Source organism: Amphiprion ocellaris, chromosome 21 (assembly GCF_022539595.1).
Source record: "Amphiprion ocellaris isolate individual 3 ecotype Okinawa chromosome 21, ASM2253959v1, whole genome shotgun sequence".
Lineage (NCBI taxonomy): Eukaryota > Metazoa > Chordata > Actinopteri > Pomacentridae > Amphiprion > Amphiprion ocellaris.
In genome coordinates this window covers 2,916,108-2,935,470 of record NC_072786.1, presented here as the reverse complement: position 1 = coordinate 2,935,470, position 19,363 = coordinate 2,916,108, and the positions used below count along the sequence as shown (strand labels likewise).

The window sequence follows — 19,363 nt, the reverse complement described above, 5'->3', positions numbered from 1 at the left end:
CTTGACTCCGCACCACTGTCTGCTCTGCTGCATGTGCTGCAGACAGTACTAAGAACGCTGTACATCACCCCAAGCATCTTTTTCTGTATTACGTTCTGCAAAAGGAAGTTTTCTTATTGTCGTATATTTGGCTGATTTATTCTGATTCTACATCTCAGCAGCTTCAGTGCTTGTCCACAGTATGTGTGAGTGAACATGGCTGGGTGTGTGCGGCCCTCAGTGTGTACATGTGTTAATTGTCCCGTATCACGGTATGGTAAACATGTGAAATACCAGCTGTCTGGACCTGAGCCAGATGCTGCTGCCCTCCTTCTCCCTCCTATCTTCTTCTTTTCTTCTCCAACTCTTTTCATTAATTCTTCTTCCTTTTTTCTTGTGAAATGTGTCATTAGGTCTCCTGCCTCCCATTTGCTGCGACCTCTCATTTGTGCAATTGCTCCCCCTATTAGTGTGATTGAAATGCCTTGGCCATGTGTGTAAAAACCGGTCATGTGTGCGTTCGCCTCTGCGTTGGTTTCGGGGGCTGATCTGGGGTCAGTTCAGGCAGGGGACATGTTGTTTATAGCTCAGCTCCTATAGCATGTGGATGTGTTTAATGTCTATTCTCAGTGCGTTTGTGTGTGAATCAGAGCCATTGAGGAGCTGGCGACGCATCACACACCGTGGGAAACAAGAATCGGCGTGTGTTTTCTATGCCTGTGTGCATGTTGATTAGTCTACCTCTGTAATCGTTGTATAATTGTGTGTCCTACATTACAGTCGCATGGTGTAAGGCAAACAAATAAAGAGCTTCCTCAGATGCCTCGGCCCCCCCCATTCAATCATTATCCAGCATGCATGGCATTCCAGCTCGCAGGAATGACAAGGAGATTGTTATTGTGCTCTCAGCGCCGCATACTTGCCCTCTTCTCATACTCATAAGCGCACACACAGGCTTTTCAGAGCAGAGGCCCGTTCTCGTTTCCAGCGATGAAGCCAAACAATCAATCTCCATTCACTAATTTCAGGCGAGGGAAAGAGATGGAGCCGTAGGAAGTAAGAAAAGGAAGAGGCACAGATCACGGAAAAGGAAAGGGTGGGAATAAAAAATGCCCCTCTCAAAGCAAGAAAAAAAACTTATTTCAGGGAATTCTTACCTTGAAATAAGTGAAGAAATCTGCCAATAGAACAAGTGAAAAATGTCTTGGTGAGATTTCTTGAAGTAAGATATGATATTTAGAATATTGTGATCTTAAAATTACCTGGAAAAACTTAATTTAAGCTCTATTTTACCAGGATTGTCAAGCTTAGGTGTCTTAAAATAAGCAAGACATGCTAAAAAAAAAAAAAAAAAAAAAAAAGCAGTTTTTTACTCAAAAATAGATTTTTGCTTTCATGTAACCTCCTAATTTGTGATGAATTAACCCTCCTGTTGTCTTCATTCATGGGCACCAAAAAATATTGTTTCCTTGTCTGAAAAAAATCCAGAAAATCAGCAAAAAAATTCCCCAAATTTCTGAAAATTTGCAAAACCTTCAGGAACAAAATTCCAATAATTCCTAAAAAGTTTCTCTTAAAAGTTTTATTTTAAAAAAAATCCCCCAAATTTGGCAAGAAAATTCTTTTAAATATTTTCAAAAAATGAGTAAAAATCTTCCCCAAAAAATCCTAAAAATATCTAAAGTGATTCCATATATATCAGTAAAACTTCTAATATTTTCTTTAAGAACATTCACATAAAAGTCAACCAAAGTCCAGTGAATTTCACTGGATTTTGGTTGATTTTTTTTGTGAATGTTCTTAAGAAACATTTTTAACATTTCTTTTTTTCCACCAAAAAATGTTCAAAAATTTCCCAAAAATGTTAAAAATGTGGACATCAGAAGTTTCACTGTGGAAATATAGATTATTTTTTTCCACATTTTCAAACTTTAAAACGGGTCAATTTTCACCTGCAGGACGACACGAGGGTTAAAGTTATTTTAAGTTTTCTTGTAAAATTCAACTCAAAACAAGATAATTTCAAGATTGTTTGACTTAACAAGATATTTAAGATGCGTTGTCTTAAAACAAGTCCCTCCATCTGCTGAAATGTCTCTTGTTAAGTGAATTTATCTTAAATCAAGTGGAATGAGACATTTTGACTAAAAATAAGACAAACAGACTTGGTAAGATTTAGAGTTTTTGCAGTGAAGGTCGTCCTCATGTGGGAAACTTTCCTTTCCGTCACACTGACCTCTTTGTTCCTCCCATCCTTCCATCTCTACTTCCGTCCGTCGTGTCTCCCGTTGCTAATGAGCTCTTGCTGTCTCTCCCAGGTCCATGGGAAGTGTGTGTGCAGACACAACACTGCAGGTGATCACTGCGAGCGCTGCGCTGCGCTCTACAACGACCGACCCTGGCAGCCCGCCGACGGACTGACGGGAGCGCCACACGAATGTCGGAGTGAGTCGAACGAACTTTTCCACCACAGAAACATCATCACCACCAGAGTTAAAGGCTGTTAAACCGAGCTTCAGGTAGATTCAGGGAGCTGCAAACTGTACAAAGTGCACGGGTCAACATATAATTGTGGGACTTTTTGTATCATAGTTGACATTTGTGCTGTTTTCAGGCCTAAAATCAACATGGCCGCCTATAACCAAACACCACATGGCATTTTTACAGAAAAATTCTTCTAAATATTATATAAACAATTGAGTAAAATTGAAAGTTATTTCTAAAGATATTGTCGTAAACCTGTTGACATGCCATAAATCCACACTTGACTCACACACTACTTTATATTAAATAACTCAGAAAGCCTTGCAGTCTGGCCAGTCTTTTCAATTTCTGAATCAGCTCATTTTATTATTGTTTAGTTAATTAGAAGGTGGTTGTTATTAAATTGAGATGGTTCTTTAGTTGACATTTCAGTGATATCCAGTCCTATTTTATTAAAATGACAAAAATGAGACACAAAATGACAAAAACGAGACACAAAATGACAAAAACAAGACATAAAATGACAAAATCGAGACACGAAACAACAAAAACGAGACACAAAGTGACAAAAATGAGACGCAATGAAAAAAACGAGACACAGTTTTTCAATTGGGACGGTTATTTAGTTGACATTTTAGTGATATCCTGTCATTTTTATTAATAAGTGATTGTTTCCATAATAAATAATTATGGAATTTGTAAAGACATGATCATAAAGAACATAAAAACATTAGTTTTTTACTTTTAATAAAAATGTATGCAAGATATATCCCATGGACTTCAAAAGTCCCTCAATTATAGATTGAACCACATGTTGAATAATGTGTTGTATCAAATCCTGGAGGAGGTTTCACATGGAAGGAAGTCCTGGAAGTAGCTTGAAACATTTGGTAGATTTAGTGTCACATGGAAAACCAGTGAAGGATTAAAAATAATAAAATTAGATAATATTCTAAAATAAATCCAGCGCAGTATGTGTTATTAAAGGTCATGAGTTGTTGACTTCCTGCTGTGCACATGTTCTAAAACACACATGCATCAGATATCAAATCAATTTTTGTCACAAGTTTCCAGAAGTGTACAAAACATAATCCTAAAGCCTCACAGACAACCAGAATCTTTGTCCCTGATGTGCTGCTTTCCTCCTCACACCCCAGAGTGTAAGTGTAACGGACACGCTCAGAGCTGCCGCTTTGATTGGACGGCGTGGCGTGAGTCTGGCCAGCGCAGCGGCGGCATCTGCGACTGTCTGCACAACACCGAAGGGCGTCAGTGTCAGAAATGCAAAGCCGGCTTCTACAGAGACCCCCGGCGACCACAGACGGCCCCCGACTCCTGCAAACGTAAGAAACACTCACTCCAGTTACAGCTTAATAAACATTATTACAGTGAAGGACGCGTGTTTTTAAGCTTAATGTGGTGGATATAGCTGTTATTTTGCCCCCCTGTACCCACACTATGGATTTATTCTCACTCTTTCAGTTTGGGCTACAAAATCCATTATGTAGCAGCATCTCTAATGTGAAACCGCACATGTAATCTGATGTTTTATCACTGTATATTTCATGTAATTTTATTTGTTTATATGCGGCGACTGCAGGAATTTCACGGTTAAATATTAGATGATGCGTTTTGAAACTCAGCACCGTGACGTGCAGAACACACTATGAAGACATCAGGAAGCAGAATTAATCACAACGCAAAGGTGACAAAGTGTAGCTGGTGTGAGTCACGGCGTTATAACCTCACACACTGGCACAGAGCTCCCATTCTCTGAAGGAATGCTGAGGATCACAAGCCACGACGTGCTGGATAACGCTGGATCCTGACGGGCACCTGGCTCCGTGTGAGTGTGTGTGTGTGTGTGTGTGTGTGTGTGTGTGTGCGTGTGCGTGTGTGTGTGTGTGTGCGTGTGCGTGTGCGTGTGTGTGTGCGTGTGCGTGTGCGTGTGCGTGAGCGTGAGCGTGTGCGTGTGAGTGTGAGTGTGAGTGTGAGTGTGAGTGTGAGTGTGAGTGAGCGTGTGAGTGTGCGTGAGCGTGAGCGTGTGCGTGTGTGTGACGGCCCACGCTCCATCCAAGCTTTACGCCGTAGTTAATCATCAGATGGCGGCATTCCTACGTCTTGACTCAAAGCTCCACACAGAAGTCCCGCTTGTCCGTCTCTCTGCTTGTTTTTGCCATTTTTCAGATGTGACTCAGAGCTCGGGCTGCTTCAGGTGGAATCATTGTGGCTAGTTTTAACCCTCCTGTTGTTCTCATTCATGGGCACCAAAAAATACTGTTTCTTTGTCTGAAAAAAATCCAAAAATTCAGCAAAAAAATTCAACATTTGAACATTTGCAAAACCTTCAGGAAGAAAATTTAAATAATCACTTAAAAGTTTTATTTTAAAAAAAATCCCCAAATTTGGCAAAAAAATTCTTGAGCGAGTGAAAATAAAAAAATCAACCATAAAAATCAACCAAAATCAAAACCAAAATCAACCAAAATCCAGCGAATTTCGCTGGATTTTGGTTGATTTTTATGTGAATGTTCTTTGGAAACATTTTTAACATTTCAGTTTTTTCCACCAAAAAATGTTCAAAGATTTCCCACAAATGATGAAAATGTGGACTTCAGAAGTTTCACTGTGAAAATAGATTTTTTTTCCACATTTTCAACCTTTAAAACGGGTCATTTTGAGTGGCAGGATGACAGGAGGGTTAAACATGTGAGGGTCTCCTCTCCGTCGGTGTGTGTTGTGGGTGGGTTCCAGTGGCGTGCTGCCCTCCGCTGATGAGACGAGTCTTACGTAAACATGAGATATTCATCCATAAACAGAGAGCGGTGGCTACATTCTCCCTCTGATTATCTGCCAGATGTGACCCAGTGAGCTCAGCCCTGCAGGTATGCTGGACCCGAGTGTGTTCATGTATGCACATCTAATTGAATCCAAAACAACTGTCAGATACCACCAGACCATTTAAAAACAGAACGGAGGAAGATTATGTTGGCTATCACTCAGGATTGGGCGTCATCATGCTTTGCTTTCCTTTTTCTATGTCAGTTGTTGCACATCACTACAGGTGAACTACGGTCTTTTATGATAATCCTCAACCCTTGCTGTGTCTGTGCACAAATAAATACTATGGAGAAGACAGGACTGGCCATGCTAGCACCTCTGCAGCACCGTACTTTGACGCCAGCTACAGCTGAGACTGACGGGAATTTTGTTTCGCAGGTGTTTGGTTGGAAACAAATCTAAATTTTTGACATGAATGTGAAGCTGAATCAAAAGCCAGAACGTCACTAAAAGTTGCTATGATGCATCCATCCTGTGTTTTTTGAGCTGTTTCACTCAAAGCCACAAATGCCAACCTCATGGTGGCGCTACAGAAAGATTTCTGACTGATAGATCGGCATAAAAGTTTATGAATGCATTAATTTCCCACTCTGTGTACAGTAAAATGTAAATCTGGTGAAACAAATTTTTCATCTAGCGGCATCTTGATGTCAAAATTTCAATTTGTTTAATAGCTCAGTATATACATTAACATTCAAAAGTTTGGGGTCACTTAGAAATGTCTTTATTTTTGAAAGAAAAGCATTTTCTGATGAAGATAACATTAAATGAATCAGAAATACAGTCTAGACATTGTTAATGTGGTAAATGACTATTCTAGCTGGAAACAGCTGATTTTTAATGGAATATCTCCATAGGGGTAGAGAGGAACATTTCCAGCAACCATCACTCCTGTGTTCTAATGCTACATTGTGTTAGCTAATGGTGTTGAAAGGCTAATTGATGATTAGAAAACCCTTGTGCAGTTATGTTATTTAGTTAGTTAGTTTGTTAGTTAGTTTGTGTAAAGTATTAATTAGCTAACGCTCACTTGTTAACACTCTAAAGTAACGTGGTTAACATTATGAGTGCTAAACATCAGCATGTAGACATTGTCTCGTTTACAGTGGTGATCTATGGATGGATCTACGCATCTATTTTTCTGTTGCAATACTGCGTGTGACCACTGGGACAAATTGTCAACAAGGCTGAGAGGTGGCTATAGACTGTATATTAAAGACAGAGGCAGCCTCGGAGTGTGTAAGTTGAAGCCAAGTGGCTTAAACCTGCGTTCTATCTATCAGCCAGCAGGGGGCGACTCCTCTGGTTGCAAAAGAAGTCAGATTGTACAGAAGTCTATGAGAAATCAACCTTATTTCTCACTTGATTTTTTTACATTAGTAAACATTTTCATCATAAGTTTATGGTCTCAGTTGCTACTTTCAAATGTTCTTCAATACATCATGATGTTCGTTTTGTAAATACTATTCCCTTTTAGAGGAACCTCGACGATAAAGCAGAGAATGTTTTATGGCACGTGAGCAAACGTAAAATCCTTAAGTTCTCAGTCAGATCAGACCCTCAAATGTCTGCTCCAAAAAATCAATACAGGGGGTTGTCAAGTTCATTTCCTACGGATCTACATAAGTTGGTTTTCGCCATAATTCAGAACTCCATGGAAAATGCAAACAAAACCGTTACATGCATCATGATATCGATCAGTTCTTCGGAAAAGTCCTGAATACCAACAGCTTTCACGCACGTATGAATTATTTTACAAGAAGATAACAGAATATGTTCCAGTGTTTTTACACCTTGAGCATCTAATTTCACTTCCATGGAGACGACTTTCCTTTTCTTCGAAGCACCGCCATCAGAAGAGTCTGACTTATGCTTGGGAGCCATAATGAAGGGCAAAAAGTTAGAGAATGTAGCACAATCCAGGGTGGCGTACAACTGGAGAATGGAAACAAAGTCGTCTGATAGCGCCACGTGACGACGTATTCATCTGCTCTGCTCGCCAACTAGTTCCACATAACCAGTTTTGACGTAACGACGAAACGCCGTAGGTCGAGGACGTCATAAACCAAGGACTCCCTGTATACTAATGGTCAAATTCCAAACTCAAGGCTTTAAACCAGCAGTCCAGCATGTCCCAGCAGCTACATGTATCTTTTATATCCAGTTTATGCTGGCGGTTCTGTCTCAGCTCTTCATTTTGATGCAGGAAGTGGCATCTTAAACATTTTTTTTTAAATTGAATATCCTTTTATTTTGCTCGATGAAGTTGCCACTAGGTCGCAGTGCCATGCCTTTGAATGATACAGTGATACGAAATAGTGCAAAGAAAAGAAACCCAAGTGAGGAGTATCATCCTTCCATATAGCTGCAGGGGACTTGGCTCGTGCAGTGATCCGCTACGTTAAAGAAATCCCCTTCATGTAATTCTTGATTCATGTCCACATCGTCTGCTTGGGTTAGCCTTACCAATATGAGGCTAACCCATGCTAGCCTGTGTTTTCCCCCTAATTCTTTACCCTTGTCATATTCATATACACTATCATGTCTTCCAAGCTCTTTTGACAGAGCCAACATAAATCATTATCAGCTTTTTGAAGCCGAGCTGTGCTGCTTGGAGTTAAGTAACCACTGACTCAGGATCTCATAGCGACTCTGTATTTTCCCCTGTGTCTTTTTCTGATATCTCTGCGTCGCTGATAAGAACCCCATGCACCAGCTTCTTTATAGCAGGTGTGATGTGTAAGGGTTTGAATTTCAGAGATTAGTATTCCTTCCACCTGAAAACCCACCTGTGCGCTAACTATGACGGCTAATGAACCTGACTGACGGCTGATTGATAGAAAAAAAGGAGCAACGGCGTTCCTGGAGAACCCCCGAGACGAAGGCGTGGGTTGTGAAATCCCACCGTAGCCGCTCGCTGACAATGGAGGAATTTCCCTCTGTCGTGAGGAACATTTTTTTCATACCAGCCTCCGAGGGGCCCGGGAAAGAAAACACTCTCATCGAGCTTCACGCAAGCTCATACACACCACACTGGAAAAAATGCCCCTCACAAAACAAGGAAAAAAAACTTATTTCAAGGAACTTTTACCTTGAAATAAGTGGAAAAAATCTGCCAATAGAACAAGTGAAAAATGGCTTGGTGAGATTTCTTGAAATAAGATAAGATATTAAGAATATTGAGATCTTAAAATTAGCTGGGAAAACTATTTTAAGCTCTATTTTACCAGGATCGTCAAGCTTAGGTGTCTTAAAATAAGCCAGACATGCTATTTAAAAAAAAAAAAAAAAAAAGGAGTTTTTCCACTCAAAAATAGATTTTTGCTTTCATGTAACCTCCTAATTTGAGATGCATTAACCCTCCTGCTGTCTTCATTTATGGGAACCAAAAAATATTGTTTTCTTGTCTGAAAAAAATCAACAAAAATTTCCCCAAATTTCTGAAAATTTGCAAAACCTTCAGGAAGAAAATTCCAATAATTCCTTAAAAGTTTCCCTTAAAAGTTTTTTTTTTTTTTTTAAATCCCCCAAATTTGGCAGGAAAATTCTTGTAAATATTTTCAAAAAATGAGTAAAAATCTTCCAAATGTATCTAAAGTGATTCCATATATATCAGTAAAACTTCTAATATTTTCTTAAGAACATTCACAAAAAAACAACCAAAATCCAGCGAATTTCGCTTTGTTGAAAATGCGGACATCAGTTTTCACTGTGAAAATATTTTTTTTCCCAACATTTTCAAACTTCGAAACGGATCAATTTTGACCCAGAGGACGACACGAAGGTTAAACTTAATTTGAATTTTCTTGTAAAACTCAAAACAAGATCATTTCAAGATTGTTTGACTTAACAAGATATTTCAGATGCATTGTCTTAAAACAAGTCCCTCCATCTGCTGAAATGTCTCTTGTTAAGTGAATTTATCTTAAATGAAGTGGGATGAGACATTTTGACTAAAAATAAGACAGACTTTGTAAGATTTAGAGTTTTTGCAGTGTGAAGCAGCTTACTGGGAAGGAGAGCTACGGTGTGTGTTTGTGGTGAGATTGTTGTCTTCGCCGGGTTTTTCTGCGGTTGTTGGCAGGTGTCTCGTCACGTCTCGGCACACGCTCATAAAGGCTCCTGTAGCTGTAACACACATATTTACTCACAGGAGTCCTTGTGTCGTGACCCCCTTCAGATGCTCGTAAATTCAGATCTGTTAACTCGCACGCTTTTACCAAACACCGTCACACGTGTTCTGGCTTTGCTTGGAACAGAGGTGCTGCTGTAATCTCTGTTAATTATTAACACGTGGAGGCTGCTGCTCACTAAACAACAGCACAGATATGGCCTTGTGTGCACGTCCCCGAGTATAAAGTGTATAAATGTGATATCTTTATGATTTTATTGATATCGTACCGTTGGGTCCTGCGATAAGGTTTATCTTATCTCCGCCGTCCCGAAGGATTCGTCTGATAAACTGTCTGGTTTGAAGCTCAGGAAGGTCGATGGGACATCGTCCTTACAGGGCAACACTTAAAAACAGACACAAACATCACGTCTGCTTTCAGGAAGAGGAGAAAATATGTTAAACTAAGTGATGTACTGTGCTGCTCTACTGTAGGTAGTTTTTACATCATTTTTATTTCATTTTCAGACGTATTGTTTGTCCAAAATCCAAATATTCATCATATATTTATCACAAAAAGTGCAAATGCACATATTTTAGAGGCTAAACTTACACTGATATTTCTTCCTGATAAATAAGCTTTTGGGAATATACTTTCTGTCTATTTCAGACTCATGGAAGCATTAATGCATGTCTTGTTTTGTGTAAAGAACAGTTCAACGTGCAAAGATTTGCAGTCGACCCTGATAGAAAACAGAGAGAAAGCAATAAATCCTTGGATTAGAGGAACTAAAACCGGACAAGGTTTCGCTTTTATGTTCATAAATGATTTACACAAGTAATGAACTGTGAAATTTAAGATCTTGCGCAGATTTCCTTTTTTCTGCTGTGTAAACTCTCTAATAATGGCATAAAATGACATGAAGCATACTCACATATTCGACTTTCTTTTCTGAAAATCAGCAAATTTTTATTACAAACAACTTTAACTACAGAGCAGAGTTTTGGTGCATTTTAATCATTAGATATTTAATCAGTAATTCATTAATGTATGCTTGAATGTGTCAAAACCCTGTAAGACCCAAATAAAATTAAAAATAATAATAATAATAATAATAATAATAATAATAATAATAACAATTTTATACACATATATATACATATATATATATATATATAAAATGAGCAACAAAATAAAGCAAAAAAATTATAACAGTATATATATGTGTACATATATATGTTTATATATATTTGAAATATATATAATATATCAACAATCATATATATATATATATATATGCAAACCCAAATATAGTAAAAACATTTGCAAAAAAATAATAACAATATATAACACCAAATATATTTTAAAAATTGCAAAAAATTATAACAATTGTATGTATGTATATATAAAAGAAAATAAAAGAATAAAAACTGATGATGTTGTATTTTTGCAACTGTGGGTTTTACAGGGTTAACCTGCAAATAAATTTAAATCTACAAGCCACAGAAACTTTTGCTCACAGAGGTTTAACAGAGCTGCATGTTTTTTATTTTTATGGGGAGCAATCCATCTAAAGAACTCATTTAAGTGCTTATAAAAAATACGTGACGAAACAGAACATCTGAGATCAGGAATGAACTTTAATCTGTGTTTTTAAAAGCATGCAGTCGTGTTTGTTTACAGCCAACAGTCATGTAAAATTAGCTTCGTGTCATAAAGTTCAGTCTGAGAAGCCCCCCGTGATTTAAAGTCGTTGCTTCATCTCAGTTTTTCTGTAATCAATGACAGCATTAATGATAAAAGAAGGAGCTCAGAGGGCTTCTGGGTGTACAGTAAGCAGTCATTTACTGCCAGTCAGGCTTCAAGCATCATTAAACCGAAGAGAAATGGCTCCTAAAACACCCCCTCTTTGTCTCCTCTATCGCCTCGTCTTCTGCCTCTCCTTCACCACATCTCTCCCTCCCGTCTGGCCCGAGATAGGACAGATTTATGTGGAGGCCCGACTCCTCCTCCTGAAAGGTCCCAGCAGACAGGAGTTTTCTCAGACTGCCAGTGGAAACATGGGTGGGTGTTACAGTGTGTGTGCAACTGTATTGTTTTTGGAGGTTGTTTAAAGAACACCCTATCAGCACACAATTAGAGGGGACACTAGGGAGGGAGTGTTTTTCTGTGCACTCCTGTCTTTGTGAGGACCTTGAGGACATGCAAGCCCATCTGAGGTTGTGTTAGGGTTCAGGTGAGAATTAGGCCGGGGTTTGGCTTAGGTCAGGGGTGTCAAACATGTGGCCTGTGGGCCAAAAGCGGCCCTCCAGAGGGTCCAATCCGGCCCTCAAAGTGTAAAAATTACAGAGAAGACATGAACTGCAGATTGTAAATTAGTAAAACTATAAATTTAAAATAATTTCTACACCATGGCAAGTTGTTTGGATCATAAAATAAAATACTAGATTGTTCTTTTGTCATTGTGCATCTAATTTTTGTAATATTTTGTCTTGTTTTTGTTATTTTTTGTCTTTTTTTGGTCTGAGTTTTGTCGCTTGTTTTTGTCATTTTGTTTCTCATTTTTGCCGTTTTGTGTATCGTTTTGTCATTTTTTTGTCTCGTTTGTGTCATTTGTCCATTTTTTGTTGTTTTGTAACTTTTTTGTCAAATTTTTTGTCTCTTTTGTTTCGTGTCGTTTGTCTTATTTTTTGTCATTTTGTTTTTTGCTTTCGTCATTTTATGTCTTGTTTTTGTGTTTGTGTTTGTTTTGTGCTAACATACTGACTGACAATGCTAACATGGTGATATTTAAGTCCTTGTAACATATCTGGTGATAAATAACAAGCTTTATTTACAGCAGTTTGCATCTGTTAGCATGCTAACGTTAGATAATCAGCACTGAGCAACATGTACAGTTGACAGGAATGTAGTTAACTTGAAACTTTGACTTCAGGGTGGCTTTCAACCCCTATAAATGCCAAATCTGACCCGAACATTGAAATGTAGTTTTCAAAGATCAACACGTCATAAAAGATAAATGTGATGCTTTGGTTGAGTTGAAGTAACACCACAGTTGTTAGCCTTTGTTTAACATCTCTGCTCTTGTTGATGCTGGTGTGATTCAAAATTAAAAACACATTTTTGGGTGTGTTGTGGTGAGCCAGTGGTTGGGAAACACACTGTTGATGGTTTGATAGAGACCAGAGACAGTTTTGTCAGTCTGTCATTGCTCTGTGGTTCCTGTTTTAATCGACTGTGAGCTAAAACTCCCAAAAATGTTGCTGCTACTTGCCAAGATTTCGCAATTTCTGCGCCTTTTGAAGAAAACAAACACATCAAAAGCAGTTTCAATCCAAAGCAGCCTTTATGTTCATGGCTTTTATTGACATTAATATCTTCCTATGTAAATTAATTCCACTTTTTTCCTCTTTTAGCATGCAGCTGTCACCCCATGGGCTCGATGCCCTTCCACCTGGCTGACGGTTCGCTCTGCGACCCCTCCAACGGAAACTGCATCTGCAAACCTGGAGTAGGTGGAGCCCACTGCGACAGGTGCATGGTGGGATACTGGGGCTTCCACGAGTACGGCTGCCGTCCATGCGACTGTGCAGGAGACTGTGATCCCTTCACTGGAGACTGCATGTTCAGGTGAGCACACTGGAAAAATGCTCCTCTTAAAACAAGAAAAAAAAACTTATTTCAAGGAACTTTCACCTTGAAATAATTGAAAAAATCTGCCAATAGAACAAGTGAAAAATGTCTTGGTAAGATTTCTTGAAATAAGATATGATATTTAGAATATTGAGATCTTAAAATTAGCTGGGAAAACTTATTTTAAGCTCTATTTTACCAGGATTGTTAAGCTTAGGTGTATTAACCCTCCTGTTGTCCTCATTTACAGGCACCAAAAAATATTGTTCCCTCGTCTGAAAAAAATCCAAAAATTCAGCAAAAAATTACCCGAATTTATAAAAAAAACTGCAAAATCTTTAGGAAGAAAATTCCCTTAAGTTTCCCTTAAAAGTTTTTTTTTTAAATCCCCAAATTTGGCAAGAATTAAAAATTTTAAAAATGTAAATTGTAAATATTTTCCAAAAATTAATAAAAATCTTCAAAAAAAAATCCTAAAAATATCTCGTGATTCCATATATATCAGTAGAAGTTCTAATATTTTTCTTTAAGAACAATCGGGAAAAAGTCAACCAAAATCCAGTGAATTTTGGTTGATTTTTTCCCAACTGTTCTTAAAGAAACATTTTTTTTAATTTCTTTTTTTCCATCAAAAAATTTTCAAAAATTTCCCAAAATTTTTTGAAAATGTGGAAGGTTTCACTGTGAAAAAATATGTTTTTTTCCACATTTTCAAACTTTAAAGTGGTTCAATTTGACCTGCAGAATGACACAAGGGTTAAAATAAGATAATTTCAAGATTGTTTGACTTAACAAGACATTTAAGATTCATTGTCTTTAAACAAGTCCCTCCATCTGCTGAAATGTGTCTTGTTAAGTGAATTTATCTTAAATCAAGTGGGATGAGACATTTTGACTAAAAATAAGACAAACAGACTTGGTAAGATTTAGAGTTTTTGCAGTGTAAAAGGACCTTTTCTGCTGATACCTAAACTCACCACTATGTTTGCAGAGGCTGAATGAATGAATGTAACCGATAGCAGAAACACAGAACTTCCTCTGCCCAGTTCTTCAACAACCAATAATTACATAATGGCACTAATTAGCTTATTATGAGCTCTACTCCCACACAGCACCAAGACCCTGTGGGCCACTGTTCATAGTCACTGACTGTTCAAAATGTGCTGGAAGTTACTTATCGGTGAAAAAATGATTGAGTTAAAGCAGCTTAATTCATGCTGATAAATCAGATTCCAAAATAAAAATGATCTGGATTAATAATTGCTTTTGAAAATTGGAAATAATGCGCTGTTTACACAGTAACACAGAGCAGCATTTTACAGAATTTATCCTTTTTATTCTATTATTCTCTCATTGAAATTACAAAAATACACCGTGAAATGCATACTTGTAAGTGTAAAACAACCACATGATTTCCATTTTCCCCCTAAAATATTTTCTTTTTATTTTAAAGACGAAACTGTTAAAACTATAAATAAATTCCTAAAATCAGATACCATTGGGGAAGTCAAATAAATTAATTTAAATAGTCTGGGTTGGGTAATTATTGTATTTTCATCAGTGTATGATATCAATTAATCGATTAAAAGCCAAAAAATAAACATAATATAATGTAAAATAAAACAACTGGAATCATTGAAAATAAAAGTTTTTTGATTTTCAGTTATTTCTTTGTTTTGTTTTTGTCATTTTGTGTCTCGTTTTTGCCATTTTCTGTCTCGTTTGTGTCGCTTTGTGTCTCGGTTTTGTCGTTTTGTATCTCGTTTTTGCCGTTTTCTGTCTCGTTTTTGTCATTTTCTGTCCACTTTCAACTAAGTTACCCATTAAAAAAACACCCCTCAGGGAAGTGTGTTAATTCCAGATCACATGACCTGCTCCACATGATGTCATTTCCTCCTGAAGAAAAGACTGGCCAGACTCTAAGGCTTTCTGAGTTATTTAATATAAAGTAGTGTGTGAGTCAAGTGTGGATTTATGGCATGTCAACAGGTTTACTACAATATCTTTAGAAACTTTCAATATCAATTTTACTCAGTTGTATATATAATATTTAGAAGAATCTTTCTGTAAAAATGCCATGTGGTGTTTGGTTATAGGCGGCCATGTTGATTTTAGGCCTGAAAACAGCAAAAATGTCAACGATGATACAAAAAGTCCTGCAGTTACATATTGACCTGCTGATGTGTGGTGATGTTGTGTTGCAGCTCTGACCTGGATCTGTACAACCTGGAGGGAAACTCCAGCGAACCGGTGAGGATCTTCAGAGCAGATGAACTCTTCTCTGCTCTCCACTACTCAGGTGAGATACAGAGACTGTGTGTGTGTGTGTGTGTGTGTGTGTGTGTGTGTGTGTGTGTGTGTGTGTGTGTGTGTGTGTGTGTGTGTGTGTGTGTGTGTGTGTGTGTGTGTGTGTAGGTGTGTGTGTGTAGGTGTGTGTGTGTAGGTGTGTGTGGATGGTGTCCCTTCTCTTTGCCCCCCTACACCACCACCCTGTAACTGCAGCTTTCATAGGCACATTCCTCTCTGGACACACACACTGTGCTTGCATTCTTAGGACTCCATGTACAGTATCTGAGACCACAAACAATGTCAAAAACAAGACACAAAACGACAAAACCGAGACACAAAACGACAAAACCGAGACACAAAATGGCAAAAGTGAGACATAAAACGACAAAAGTGAGACATAAAATGACAAAAACGAGACGGAAAATGACAAAGAGACAAAAGTGGCAGAAACAAGACACAAAATGACAAAACTGAGAGACAAAATGACATAAACGAGACACAAAATGACAAAACCTGTGCTTGTGTTTGCCCCTGCAGAGAAGTGTGAGTGCAAAGAGCAAGCCCTGACCAACAGTAAACTCTTCTGCACCATGAACTATGCCTACGGTGAGAACTCATCAGCAGATCTAACCAGAAGTCCAACAAGAAAAATGTCATTAAAATGATTTATTTAGTTTTAGTTTTTTCATGGTAAAAGAATAATTGTCTTTCATTACAACCACAGATGTGTTTCAAGGTCCAAAATTCTGCACCTGGATTGAAATAATCATAAAACTACCTGCACCCAATAGGTGGAAATTCATTTTTGAAAATGTGAATTCTGATTGAGAACAAACCCCAAGACAGTCAAACCTAATCGGAAAAAATGTGGATTTGGAATAGCTAACAGTAGTAGAAATGTTGCTACACTTAAAGTTTTCCTGAAAGTTTTTCTTCTATCGTTCATATTCACCTTTTGTTGCATTTTAGTGCGGAAACAGTCGATTCTTCTTCTGTTCTGTGGCTCAACAAGACAGAGTCTAGATTTAAGTTTGAAAACGGTCGAGCTTTCGCCACGGTGTTGTCTCTTAAAACGTCCTCCGAAGGTTCCTGAAGGTCTCATTAGCGCTGGTCTGTCTCGCTGTGTCTCAGTGCTGAAGGTGAAGGTGTTGTCGGCCCACGATAAGGGCTCCCACGCCGAGGTGGAGGTCAAGGTTCAGAAGGTGCTCAGTCAGAACACCAAAGTGAAGATCCAGCGAGGCCGAGTCACCCTTTACCCCGAGTCCTGGACCGCCCGGGGCTGCACCTGCCCCATCCTCAACCCAGGTCACACACACAAACACACAACGGCTGACCAAAGATGCTTTTGTTCTTCTGTTGAAATCCATCCGGCAGCTCCTGGTGCCATATTTGTTTCTGTGCAAAGAGCCTCTGAGCTTTAACCTTCCTGTTGTCTTCATCTAGGGGGAACCAAAAAATATTGTTTCCTTGTCTGAAAAAAAATCAAAAAATTCAGCAAAAAACATTTCCCAAATTTATAAAAATTAGCAAAATCTTCAGGAAGAAAATTCCAAAAATTCCTTAATAGTTTCCCTTCTATTTTATTTTTTTTAAATCCCAAATTTGGCAAGAAATAAAAATTTTAAAAATTACAGTTATAAATATTTTCAAACAATGAGTAAAAATCTTCCAAAAAAAATCCTAAAAATATCTAAAGTGATTCCATATATACCAATAAAAATTCTAATATTTTCTTTAACTCTCCTGTTGTCCTCATTTAATGGCCCCCAAAAATATTGTTTCCTTGTCTGAAAAAAATCCAAAAATTCAGCAAAAAAATTCCCCAAATTTATTTTAAAAAATTAGCAAAATCTTCAGGAAGAAAATTCCCAAAATGCCTTAAAAGTTTCCCTTAAAAGTTGTATTTAAAAAAAAAAAAAAAAAAAGAAAGAAATAGGCAAGAAATAAAAAAATTTAAAAAATAAACAAAATTAAAAATTGTAAATATTTTTGTTCTTTTTAATCATTAAAAATGAATAAAAATCTTCCAAAAAATCCTAAAAATATCTGAAGTGATCCCATGTATACCAGTAAAAGTTCTAATATTCTCTTAAGAACATTCAGAAAAAAAATTTTTCTGAATGTTTTAACCCTTGTGTCATCCTGCGGGTCAAAATTGACCCGTTTTAAACTTTGAAAATGTGGAGAAAAAAAATGATTTTCACAGTGAAACTTCTGATGTCCACATATTCAACATTTTTGAGAAATTTTTGAAGATTTTTGATGGAAAAAAAGAAATGTTAAAAATGTTTCTGAAGAACATTCACAAAAATTTCACTGGATTTTGGTTGATTTTTTTGTGAATGTTCTTAAAGAAAACATTAGAAATTTTACTGATATATATGGAATCACTTCAGATATTTTTAGAATTTTTTGGAAGATTTTTACTCATTTTTGAAAATATTTACAAGAATTTTCTTGCCAAATTTGGGGGATTTTTTAAAAATAAAACTTTTGGCAACTTATTGGCATTTTCTTCCTGAAGGTTTTGGATTTTTTTCAGACAATGAAACAATATTTTTTGGTGCCTGTAAATGAAGACAACAGGAGGGTTAAAGTTGACTGAAAGTTTAAAGAATTCATCCCAGAAGGTCACTGATGTTTGATTTCGTTTCAGGGGTGGAGTATCTGGTGGCGGGACACTCGGACAGAAAGCACGGCCGCCTCCTGGTCAACATGAAGAGCTTCGTGAAGCCTTGGAAAGCCAGTTTGGGCCGCAAAGTCCTCACGCTACTCAAGAAGGACTGCAACTGGTAGACGGACGGCAGAAAAACACCGGAGGAACTTGGTGACGTTACAGACGAGACTGTTTTTGCCGTGGATTTTCCTTTTCCCTCCAGGTGTGGATTGTTAGGTCGCATCGAGGTCTGGCAGGTTTCTGGAGGAACTGAACAGATGATTGAATCCCTCCGACGAGAAGAGAACACAAACCTAGAGGTGAACTGCAGCGGCTGAAGGCATGTAATTTTACCAAGACATCTGTCTGGCATCTGAGGGAGCTCTCATTCTTGCATTCTTATGTGGGATTCAAGCAGAAATTTCCTTTGCTGTTGCTGCTGGAAGCTGGAGAGGTTGAGGAATTCAGAGAAACGTCCGAGAGCTCCCCGAACCCTTTAGCATCCAGTAAAACACAACGGCAGCACTTTAGCCTCAGACGGACTGAGGGGAAACGGACACACAAAGCGAGGAGGATTCAATTCTGCAAGCCATACAAGCCACTACAGGTGGATAAATCTTAGCCAGTCCAGGTGTGCCTGTGTTGAAATCGGAGCGAATGGGTTTTACCCCCAACGTGAATGTATTTGCCTGCCTGCGTTTGTGTGAATGTCGAGACCAGAGCGGTTGAATGCAGCGCCACAATACGAGCACAGTCCAGATTCAGTCCAGCTCTGAAGCTTCTCCGCACCGCTCCAATGTTTATCATGCACAATTATGTGCATTGATTCATCTCATATTTACACTCCTCTGCTGAATTCACAAAATTCTTCTTGTTCCTTCCTTCCTTGTGCTCTTGTACAGTATTATTTGTATATATCTATATAAATATTATTGCTCATCTTCCCCCCGTCTGTTTAATTGTTTTTTGTACGTGGTAATATTAAAGGAAAACTTCAGCTTATTACAACTTCGGTCTTATTTTTGCTGTTTGACCATCGTATCTATTCACTAAAAGTTTGATTTGGACCCTCCTCTATGTAGTAATGACTTCATTAACCCTCCTGTTGTCTTCATTTACGGGCACCAAAAACAGTTGTTCCCTTGTCTGAAAAAAAATCAAAAAACTCAGCAAAATATTCCCAAATTTATAAAAATTTGCAAAATCTTCAGGAAGAAAATTCCAAAAATTCCTTAAAAGTTTCCCTTAAAAGTTTTATTTAAAAAAAAATCCCCAAATTTGGCAAGAAATAAAAATAAAACAATTAATTCAAAAATGTAAATATTTTCAAAAAATTAATAAAAATCTTCCAAAAAAATCCTAAAAATAT

At 37.7% G+C, this 19,363-nt stretch overlaps 1 protein-coding gene across 3 annotated transcripts in view; it reads left to right on the top strand.

Annotated features, from left to right (window-relative positions):
• ntn4 (netrin 4) overlaps positions 1-18,996 on the top strand; it is a 45,098-nt gene extending 26,102 nt beyond the window's left edge. For 2 of the 3 annotated variants that reach the window (XM_023274184.3, XM_023274183.3), the window contains 7 exons: positions 2,298-2,424; positions 3,621-3,806; positions 12,833-13,046; positions 15,254-15,348; positions 15,876-15,944; positions 16,470-16,643; positions 17,995-18,996. In XM_023274184.3, coding sequence (XP_023129952.2) covers positions 2,298-2,424; positions 3,621-3,806; positions 12,833-13,046; positions 15,254-15,348; positions 15,876-15,944; positions 16,470-16,643; positions 17,995-18,134 — 1,005 coding nt within the window. In that variant the 3' untranslated portion in view covers positions 18,135-18,996. The remainder of the gene's footprint in view (positions 1-2,297; positions 2,425-3,620; positions 3,807-12,832; positions 13,047-15,253; positions 15,349-15,875; positions 15,945-16,469; positions 16,644-17,994) is intronic. The other variant, XM_055006718.1, reaches the window with a different exon arrangement.
• Positions 18,997-19,363: the final 367 nt, after the last annotated feature.